General features: G+C 36.8%; 2 protein-coding genes across 4 annotated transcripts; both read right to left on the bottom strand.

Moving 5' to 3' along the window:
* Positions 1–4,425: 4,425 nt before the first annotated feature.
* Positions 4,426–9,514, bottom strand: LOC135797171 (AP-2 complex subunit alpha-like). 3 transcript variants are annotated; one of them, XM_065309392.1, is made up of 9 exons: positions 9,172–9,514; positions 8,847–8,948; positions 8,578–8,789; positions 7,974–8,508; positions 6,773–7,910; positions 6,284–6,705; positions 6,057–6,201; positions 5,785–5,992; positions 4,426–5,706 (listed from the first exon to the last, which is right to left on the bottom strand). In XM_065309392.1, the coding sequence occupies exons 2-9, from the start codon at positions 8,908–8,910 to the stop codon at positions 5,629–5,631; spliced, it is 2,802 nt and encodes a 933-aa protein (XP_065165464.1). In that variant the 5' UTR covers positions 8,911–8,948; positions 9,172–9,514; the 3' UTR covers positions 4,426–5,628. The 3 variants fall into 3 exon arrangements, with proteins under 3 accessions (XP_065165464.1, XP_065165463.1, XP_065165462.1); XM_065309391.1 differs by lacking the exon at positions 9,172–9,514 and adding an exon at positions 9,018–9,127; XM_065309390.1 differs by lacking the exon at positions 9,172–9,514 and having other exon boundaries at positions 8,847–9,130.
* Positions 9,515–9,921: 407 nt separating this feature from the next.
* Positions 9,922–10,706, bottom strand: LOC135797377 (adenylate kinase isoenzyme 6-like). The gene is made up of 3 exons (XM_065309730.1): positions 10,396–10,706; positions 10,183–10,328; positions 9,922–10,118 (listed from the first exon to the last, which is right to left on the bottom strand). The coding sequence occupies exons 1-3, from the start codon at positions 10,588–10,590 to the stop codon at positions 9,923–9,925; spliced, it is 537 nt and encodes a 178-aa protein (XP_065165802.1). The 5' UTR covers positions 10,591–10,706; the 3' UTR covers position 9,922.
* Positions 10,707–10,713: the final 7 nt, after the last annotated feature.

Below are 10,713 nucleotides of genomic sequence, written 5' to 3'. Positions count from 1 at the left end.
CCAATTTTCATGTATAATTTATGGGTTTATCCCCGGGGAAACCTAAGTACAGAAATGCCCTTTTTATGTTTTTTGGTCGGCTAATTTTGTGGGTTTTTAGTGTTTAGCGACGAACGCCTGTCGTGGTGACAACCGTTCTGTCACCAAATTATAGATATTTAAATTGTTTTAATTTTCATGCATAATTTGCGGGTTTTATCTCGGGAAACCTACAAAATGCCCTTTTATGTTTTGGTCGGCTAATTTTTGTGGGTTTTAGTGTTTAGCGGGGCGAACGCCTTGTCGTAGGACAAACCGTTCTTTTCATCAAATTATAGATATTTAAATTCTTTTTTAATTTTCATGTATAATTTATGGGTTTATCCCCGGGAAACCTCCAAAATGCCCTCTTTTTATGTTTTTGGTCGGCTAATTTTTGTGGGTTTTACTTCGTTTAGCGGCGAACGCCTTGTTGTAGGATAACCGTTCTTTTCACCAAATTATAGATATTTAAATTTTTAATTTTCATGTATACTTATGGGTTTATCCTCGGGAAACCTACAAAAATGCCTCTTTTTTATGTTTTTTGGTCGGCTAATTTTTGTGGGTTTTACTGTTTAGCGGGCGAACGCCTTGTCGTAGATAACCGTTCTTTTTCACCAAATTATATGTGATATTTAAGTTCCTCTTAATCTACATGTATAATTTGTGGGTTTATCCTTCGGGAAACCTACAAAAATGCCCTTTTTTGTGTTTTTTGGTCGTCGAATTTTGGTTTTAGTGTTTAGCGGCGAACGCCTTGTCGTAGGATAAACTGTTCTTTCACCAAATTATAGATATTTAAATTCTTTTAATTTCATGTATAATTTTGGTTTATGTGCCCCGGGAAACCTGCCAAAAATGCCTCTTTTTATGTTTTTTGGTCGGCTAATTTTGTGGGTTTAAAGTTTAGCGGCGAACGCCTTGGTTGTAGGATAAACCGTTCTTTCACCAAATTATAGATATTTAAATTCTTTTTTAATTTTCGTAAAATTTGTGGGTTTATCCCCGGGGAAACCACAAAAATGCCATTTTTGTGTTTTTGGTCGTCGGATTTTTGGTTTTAGTGTTTAGCGGGCGAACGCCATGTCGTAGGACAACGTTTTTCACCAAATTATAGATATTTAGCCCTTAATTTTCATGTATAATTTGTGGTTTATCCCCGGGGAAACCTACAAAATGCTATATTTTGTGTTTTTGGTCGTCGGATTTTTGGTTTTTAGTGTTTAGCGGGCGAACGCTGTCGTAGGACAACCGTTTTTCACCAAATTATAGATATTTAAATTTTTTAATTTACATGTATAATTTGTGGGTTTATCCCCGGAAACCTACAAAATGCCTCTGTGCTTTTTACGTCGAATTTTTGGTTTTTAGTGTTTATGGCGAACGCCTGTCGTAGGATAACCGTTCTTTTCACCAAAATTATAGATATTTAGCCCTTTAATTTACATGTATAATTTGTGTGGGTTTATCCTCTGGGAAACCTACAAAATGCTCCCGTGTTTTTTTGTCGTCGATTTTTGGTTTTTAGTGTTTAGCGGGCGAACACCTTGTTGTAGGACAACCGTTCTTCACCAAATTATAGATATTTAAATTTTATTATTTTAATATATAATTGTGTGGGTTTATCCCTCGGGAAACCTATAAAAATGTTTTTGTGTTTGTTGGTCGGCTACTGTGTTTTGTTTAGCCGGCGAACGCAATGTCGTACGCCGTTCTTTTGCAATTCAAATTGTACGGTGCCTGAATGGGGTCACTTCTACCGCTACCTTCGCACGGTGCTTCCAAATGGGAGTCTGGTGTATATTCATATTTCATTTACATAAATATTTTCCAGTTGGATGAAGCATTGGCTATTCCTGAGATGCCCAAGTTTATCAATAATAAGGAGCAAGTGGAGGTTCCGTGGTACTGGTGGACTGGTGTATTGAGGATGGCGCTCGATTTACTGAAGATGGTCAAACTGAAATAAAATACCAAGAACGTATGTTATATTTTGGCAATTAAAATATTTTGCGTTTTACTATTCTGTTATTCATTCTGGTTTATAGTGTCCAAGTAGCCTAAGATTGGATTGGTGTTGATGATGATTCCAAATACGATTGAATGAATTTACAACATTTGAAGCTGATATTGATATCATTTTTATGTATTTTGTTAAAAAAGTATGAAAAGATTGGCTTATGTACTGTATTATTATCCTGTTTTTATGCTTGTATTGTTAAAAATGCTGTATATATTAAGAAATTGAATTTGGTGGATTCTACATGTTTAAATAAAATTGTTGTTTATATATTTAACTATAAATTTTATTGTTTTTATTTGTTCCGTGTAAACGGAGAACATAGCTCACAAACAATGTTTCTCCTTTAATTAATCCATAACCTTGAAACTTTAAATGGAAATGCCACTGCTAGATATGAGAAATAGTTCAAAATCAATTTTATATTGTATCACTTGTTAATTTAAAACGGTATCACTAGTGTCATCTATCCACGAGTAACCAAACTACGCCGCTATTCAATAGATTCAACCTACTGCACTTTCTGCGATCCAATATTCAAAAAGAATTTTGTGACTAATTTCACGGATTTCGACAAAATTTGTCGTGAGAAATTTGCTGTTGCGTCTATCAGTCCAGTATTAGGAACGCAGAAAAGTGGGATATAGATAGTCCCTGCTAAATTATTATATATATTATTTCCTCAATTTGATTCAAAATTCCAACTTTAATTTTCATCATAAAAGAGAAATCTTTTGCCTTTTTTTATAACAAACCTTTCTTTTTAAAAAATTTTTGTGCCATTTGATGATTTTTCAATAATGATGCCACCATGTAGAGAATTTTTTCAAGGGATCAAGATTATGTAGTTCTTAATTTTCTAGCCCCTCATAGTTGTCACGAGATCCTTCAGAATTTGAAACCGAATTTGCTGAATAAAGATTTTAAATACTGAGCTACCCGCCATTACTAGTGTTACCGCCTCCTTCATTTACCTCCTCGCTTTCTGCGATCCGAATACCGTAAAACCTGAGTTTCGACTGTTTCGAGTCCAATGTGCAATTTGCCTCCTCAGAGTCGACAAAATAAAGATTCGAATATTAGATCGCAGAGTTGAGAGAAGGCTGATAAAGTTTTCGCGGTAACTGGTAATGTACGCTCTGTATGACGGACCGAAGCTCAAAACTTTCGGTTGTTGTAGTTTCTAATTGATAGATGGCACTAGTACGCACTTTCAAAAATAAAATGGTTTAAGGAATCAAGCAAATATGTGATCAGAAGAAATAAATGGAATAATTACAATTGGAAATACTTTTAAAAAATATTCATTAAAAAAACACACAAGCATAAAGAAGGGCCCTTCTACGATGTCAGACTTCCAGGTGTAAAACCCAAAAACAAGCAAAAATTAGTAACTTCGGAACACAAAATGCAAATTTAAGGGTCAATTTGTGAGATAATCACAAAAAGTTATTTAGAAAATGTGATAAAGAAATTAATTACTTATACCTGATGCATGAATGGTCCTCCTACGATGTCAGACTCCAGTAAAATCTCTAAAACAAGTTTAACTTCTAGTCCTTGAAAACAATGAAGATATTTGAATTAATTTAATAGACATTAGGTTTGATCAATCAGGTAGTACTTACAGTTAATTTTTAGAAGACAATTTCTTGTCCACACCGCATCATTAACTCGATCTACTATATCTTTGTTGAACTCTACCAATGTTTCCATACTTCAACCAATAATAATGAACTGAGGTTAGGTTCACCAGGCCAAGCAAAACCTCACTTGGTAAAACACAAAATAGAGTTAGCTATCTGTGTAGAAGGTGGGACAAAAAGAAATACTGAATTTATTTTTACTTCTACACACCTGCAAATATTTTAAGTGAAAATTAAAATCATATGTTAATGAAAAATTTAAACAAAATATAATATTTAATATAATATAATATAATATTTTATAATATTTTAAATTTTAATGAAACATGTGTATGCCATGGAATAGTCTAATTTAGAAGATTAAAATAGTAATTATCTCTGACAAACTAAGAAGACTAGAAAAGAGTTAAGAACATCATATTTTCCTGGCCCTTAAGTACTTACATGATGGTAAAAATTCTTTATTGAAAACGACCAAAATGGCAGAAAAACAAAGAAAAAGATTTTGTTAGTAAAAAGTAAAAAGATTTCCTACTTTTTTATGTTGGAAATTAAAATTGAATTTGTAAATTTGATTTTGATTCTGATAGATTTTTTAATTTACATCGTGATTATTTTAGTAACTTTTTACTAACATTAACCGTTTAGGCCCTATGTGCAATTTTAATGGAGGAGTTTAGAAAATTTCATAGTTTCACTTGAATGTTAATAACAAACAATTCACACACATAATTAATGTTCGTTTAAATTGATATAATGTATTTTGTATATTATACACTTGCTAGTTTTTCATTATTCTTACAGGAATGCACTGATAACTGATGAGCTTATCAATTATAATCATATCATATATATATAACATAACAGGAAAGTAACTCTATACGGATTACATCGAAATTTTCATCATCAAGCTTAAACTTTAACATTTTCTTACACTTTGCACATATTTATTTAGAGCAGGCGTAGTATTTTGAATATGTTTCCTCATTTTGTGTTAGTGTTTCATCAAGTTCTACATTTATACAATGATATATTACCAGTGGTTAAGTGTAAAGTTTAAAGGAGGGACACATATTTACATACTAGATTGATGTCGAACTGAGTATTTCAAACAAAGCGCTCAAACTCTTCGTATACAAATACAATCTATTCGTAAACGACTAAAAAAAAAAAACATACAGAATCGAAAAATAAAACTCATCAAAGAGACGGGCGGTTGTGGTTACATTGTCGGCGTGGAGGGAGGAAGGCGAGGGGGTTAATCAGTTACATTCGTACTTATACATACAATAACATATACATATGCGTTGGTGCACGTGCGCGGCCACGTGCGTCGTCGATCTCTACAAATATTGTCTTGGTCTTTCGATACTATAGTTGTTACACGTTTGTTAATAATAATAGAAAAGCAGCGTGTGTAGAGTATGGAGCGGGGGGCGCGGGCGGCAAATGACAACAAACATGGCGGCCTCGGCAAGTGCGCTTTGATCATCATTTCATAATATCATTCGAGTAAAATAAAAACCAACAACGGAAATCAATTAAAAATCAATCTGGAATGCAGTGTTATAGAGAGTAGTTTGCGTCGGCCACCGAGCGATTACAGGCGAAAACTTAAAACACGATATTATACTTTGGTTTACCACTTTTTTTAAAATCAAAAACACAAAACACACAAAAAACATTTCGCTAGTTTTGCACTCTTTATATTAATCTTTACTTTACCTACGACGTGTGTTTAACCCTAATAAATATTTCCTTAGCGCTTACAATTTGTTCTAAAAGATCGACTCATCGCTCAGTGCGCGTACATTTTGGTTGTTTATGTTTTATAACTCCCGGCGTGTGGAGGGGAGTTCTTCTTGTTTTGCTTACTAAATTAAATTCGAAATATTTATAATATTTACGCATATGCCTACCGTTCAGTAGTGAAGAAAGTCCTTAAAATTGATCCGCCAACAGTTCGCACAGTTCCACGGAGACGGGTTCTTTACTGGAACGTACTGTCAGTCGATACATCTAAAAATCATAAGTTAATATTAGTAAAATTGTTAATTTTACATTGATTTATTGTTATTTGAGTGTAATGTGTCGTACCTGGGCGTTTTTGTTTGGTTCCAAGCGCAGAAGACATCCAACTTGCTGACTACGCATATGCACAATGCCTGCGCATACAAAATTATCCGGATTGGGGTCAATTCCGTCCAGGAGCGCCATGCCATAGCCCAACATTTTGGTGCGAGCGGCTGCTAAGTCCATCACGCCGCTCGCTTTGAATATCTTTTGAGATCTTTGTTGATTTCCGCTATAAAAAAGTAATAAAACAATAAATTATATAAAATGTAAATTTTTATGTAAACTATTTTTACCTTCCAAGATTTTTCCACCTCGCAAAGAACGACTCGCCGTTCATTTCCGTCGGCTCGAAGAACTTATTCAGGAAGAGCGGAAGCTTCAGGGTTATCTTCTGCGGCATGTTGTTGTACGTGAATGAAATAGCCATACTTGGTACATCTAAACAAATTTAATTTAAATTTAAATCAAATATAAAATACCAACATAACCTCAATCAAAAGCTTTTAATGATAAAATTTACCTGTATAATCGTCAATGCATTCCGCATTTAGCATCTGTTGGATTTGTGCGCCTGCTTCCAGCGTAGGTTCGACTGATCTGAGCTGTATGCTCAACTTGGCGTTCTGCTCTTCGCTCCAGATTAAACTCGGCACGAAGTTCTGCAGTGCCGCCGATGTTTTATTACCGTAGAATAATCCAAGACGTCCCAGATTGTGCCTAAACTCGCTCTTGACGCCGATTTGAATGAGGTCGTTCTCAAAGAGGACGCCATTATTCTTGCACACAAACTTCTTGTGATTATACAAGTTATTCGCGCCTGACGCATTATTCGTCTTGTTACCGCTGTAGATATCACCCAACACATCCAAAAGGACACCGGTATTTCCAGGTTGAGAGGTTGGAGGTGTAGAAAGACCCAATAAATCCGCAGATGCTGAATTACTACAAAAATATTCATTAAATTAATAACTTTGTAACAAAATAAAATTATGAGAGTTTAAAAACTTACTTTGCATTGTTAACTTCATTCGAATGATTCGCCGTGGCTGGAGTAGGACTTTTGCTCTCCTTAATATCATTCTCCGGAACACGTCCAGGCTTCTTCTTCTTGAGCACCGCAAGAATCGAGCTTTCTCTCTCAGGGAAAGCAGGCATTTCCTCCAAAACGGTGGCTAAGACATCAGAACTGGCAATGATACTCAATTGAAGATATTCGGACGCACGCTGTTGTAATTCAGCGTCCGCCGATCGCAGATTACTGTGCTGCTTGAACACCTCCTGCACCTGCGTACGAATCTCCGGAAACAGATTGATAAATTTAATATAAGTAGACAACAAGAGCGCGCGCGTCATCGGCGAACACAGGTGATACTTCGAGTGCAGTAGCTGGAACTGCACGGACGGGGACGATCGATGATCGCCCGCAATCAAGTTGCCGAACTCGCCGAGAATATATCCGCCTACTTTAACCATGTTTTCATGACATGCGGGGGCTTGCAACGCTTCGAACACAGTTTTCGCTGCGTAACCTTGTACTTCATCGCGATTAATGACAATTTGGATGACTCTGTACCACACTTCTTCGCTGACATAATCACCAGCAATACGGATGAGATTGAGAATGACGTCCACGTACCATGTGTAATCCGTCGCGTATTTCTCAGCCAAAATGGCGACCTTTAGAACCATCTCTTCACGAATCGAATAATCTGCTGTTTCCAAATAGTTCAACATTTCCTGAACTATTTCCTCAGCGTTACTCTTGTCACACATGGCGTAGAGCAAATCAACGGCCTGCTGACGTACGGAAACATCCTTCTCCATTTTCATGGAAAGTATCACCACTTCCTGGTGCTTCTTGACGGCCTCATGCGAGAATTCTGATGTGGCCAAGTGGCACATGGATTCCAGCGCGAGATAACGCAAGTTGGTTTCGCGGTTGCTCAAGAATTGGCCTAGTTGATTGCATGCTCTAACTAATAACCCGGGTTCACTGTCGTTGTGTATAATAAGACTGATGGCTTCGAAGAGGACGGCATTCTTGGCGTTCGAGTGCTGCACCTTCTTCGATTTTGGAGGTTCTTGAGCTTTGTTCAGTATCGTCTCGAGGCATTCGTTCAACCTGCCTCGCACGCCTGGATCTTCAGCTGAATTAAACATAAAAAACATTAAAATCTCATAAATTAAAAATAATTTTTATTCAGTTTTACCTGGAGGAGTGTAGTTTTGCAATAACCGCAACAATTTGACAGATAACCATGGTGCTGGCACGAAATAGTAAGTATAATCCTGTAGATCTGTGTAGTTTGCTGTCACGATTCGACTGAGGCGTGACACTGCCAATGACACACACCCCTTGTACTCTTCCGGATTCTTCTTAACCAGGGCGTCGATAAGACTGGTGGCAGCCGTGACGACGCCCATGTGCTGGTCGTTGAGTAAATGGATAATTCGCGATGTCCACTCACCACCGGGGATGATTTCCTGCGAGGTGCGGAACAGACGCAGCAGGCATAATGCAGCGCTCTGTTTTACCACATCCATCGTATCGCCGGATACCAGTAGTTTTGGAATTTCAATGGCGAACGCTTCCGCCATTTCGCGACTGCCGATATTAGCGATGCACTGCAGCGCAAGGTTGACATGGATTGGGTTGCGCGACGCCAGGTCATTCTTAATACTTTGTATAATCAGCTTGATGAGTTCACTGTTTGTGTTGACTAGCACTGATATAAACAGATAACCCTGTAAAATATTAAATAATTTTAATATTGGTGTGATTTTTGGTTAAATTTTAAGAAAACTTCAACTTACAATTTGTTTTTCGGAATATTTATTGGAAGATAGCAGGTTGACGGCTTCCATGTGTCCAAAATCAATGTCATGCCCCAGCAAGAAGATGAAAAGCAGCTTGCAGACATATTTCTTCTTCTGATACCCATCCAGAGTCTTGTCTCCTTTAAACTTGCCACGGATGTTGGCAAGTTCTTTATTGATGCGCTTGATCTCAGCCTCCTTACTCTTGCCTGCAAATTCAATTCATTAGCCAAGTGAGCAATAATAATCTATTGGGAGGTATATACAATTCCTGATGTCTGAGATGAACACAGCCAAGCCGCGCATTCCATCGCCACGTACCGCTGGCATCTTGATGTCCTGCCAGTACTTCCTCAGCACTCACACCCCTGCAACATGAAAATAGCATCAACAATTTGACCTCATTTACGAATGCAACCCCCGCGTTCATCTTTGACCTTTTCGGCGTTTTGCGCGTTCGAATCGCGAGAGAAACGCGAGATTGTGGCTTGACCCTCCCCCTAAACACTATCAGCGGTGTATCGTGAGCGCAGCGATGATCCGCATAGTGTTACGTTCGAGTTTTTACTGAGTTTCGCCTGGGTAGCTTACCTGAATGATTCCGGTCTCCGGTCTGTGATCGGCGGGCGGGCGGCGCACGCTGGAAAACGAAGAGGTGGTGTCCGGCGGCGGCGCTCGCACTTGGCGGACGCAGGCAGAACGCAGAACTTGGACTATGGATGACAGCGGCTGAGAGACGGCAACGCGAAACGATTGCAAAGCTCGAAAAACCTAAACGAATCCGAGCGAGCCGATCGCTGCCGGTGGAGGTGTCATGTCACTAGTCGGCAATGCAGGCAACATCACCAATCTGACGCATACATATGTAAGCAGCTAGTGAAGGTAGCACACAAACTTTTGTATTCCCCTATCTCTACAGAGAGATGACAAAAATACAACAATAAATTCGTTAAAAACAATTAGAAATACATATATTCGACACTATTCTGAACCAGCTAACAATATATCTCTGAAAATATCTTTTTTTTCTTTAAATATATTAAAATTGATTATTTTTTTAAAGAAAGTGATTGAAATTCAGGTAAAAAAACAATTGGAACACCTCAAAATGTTCACAAAAGTTTTAAGAACATCTTAAAATCATAAATTACTGTAAATTTTAACAATTTCTGTACTTTTTTGTCTTTATTTTATGAAATTTACTAAAAAAAAAGTTGTTATGAAGATGTCATTTGCCACCATGTTATTTTCTCCTGTCAAACTTTAATTTTCTTGCTTACATTTAATTTTCACCACAAAAATCAAGATAAAAGGCAAGAAAAACTTATAAATAAAATAATCATTATGTATCTGTATTTGTTTGCAACCAACTTTGCACCCACATATAAATCCTTTGCACATTTGACTCTAACTCAGCAGCATTTGTGCTTTGCAGCTCATGCACAATTTCTTCAGCATAAGAATTTCTAGCTTCCTCTAGAATTGTCTGAAATATCTCACATTGAATATTATCTTCTAATTTTTTACCAGAATATCCTCTAAAATAAAACTATTTACCTATTTTTCTGCATTTATAAACTTAATTTGTAAATATGTACATACCTTGCCGTTAATCTGTCAAATAATGTGGTGTTATCAACTCTTAAGACAAAAACAATGTCAAACCACCTTTCAGGGAAGAATTCACATGAATGATAGTCAACTATATTGCCTCCAAGACTCATAGATTCTTCTAAACCATCCATTAACTACAAAAATTATATTATTAACCTTTAAATATTAATTAAAAACCCAAATACTAATATTAAAACTTACTTTATCTTCATCCAAAACAGGACAATTATACTCCTGGTCAAATTCTTCAAGACAATTATTCTCCACAGCAACTTTCGAGACATCAATCCATCTCATGCCAGTGATTTCAGCTAATTTAACACATAACAACGACTTGCCAACACCAGGCGTGCCTGTTACCAAGATATTCGGTTTATTTCTTTTAATATTTTGCATCTTGCTTATCAATTCATTAATTATATCTTACAAAACAACCAAAAAACAAATGCAACTAATGCTAGCATGTATTGCATCCAAAACACATGATATTTAAGAGGTTAGGAACACATCACAATACAG

The sequence above is a fragment of the Atheta coriaria genome, unplaced genomic scaffold (assembly GCF_025399875.1).
Source record: "Atheta coriaria isolate IRGN ID8LTWV9N9 unplaced genomic scaffold, Caltech_Dcor_3.1 hic_scaffold_8_pilon, whole genome shotgun sequence".
NCBI lineage: Eukaryota > Metazoa > Arthropoda > Insecta > Coleoptera > Staphylinidae > Dalotia > Dalotia coriaria.
The sequence above is the reverse complement of the archived record's forward strand: the minus strand, read 5'-3'. Positions and strand labels throughout refer to the sequence as shown.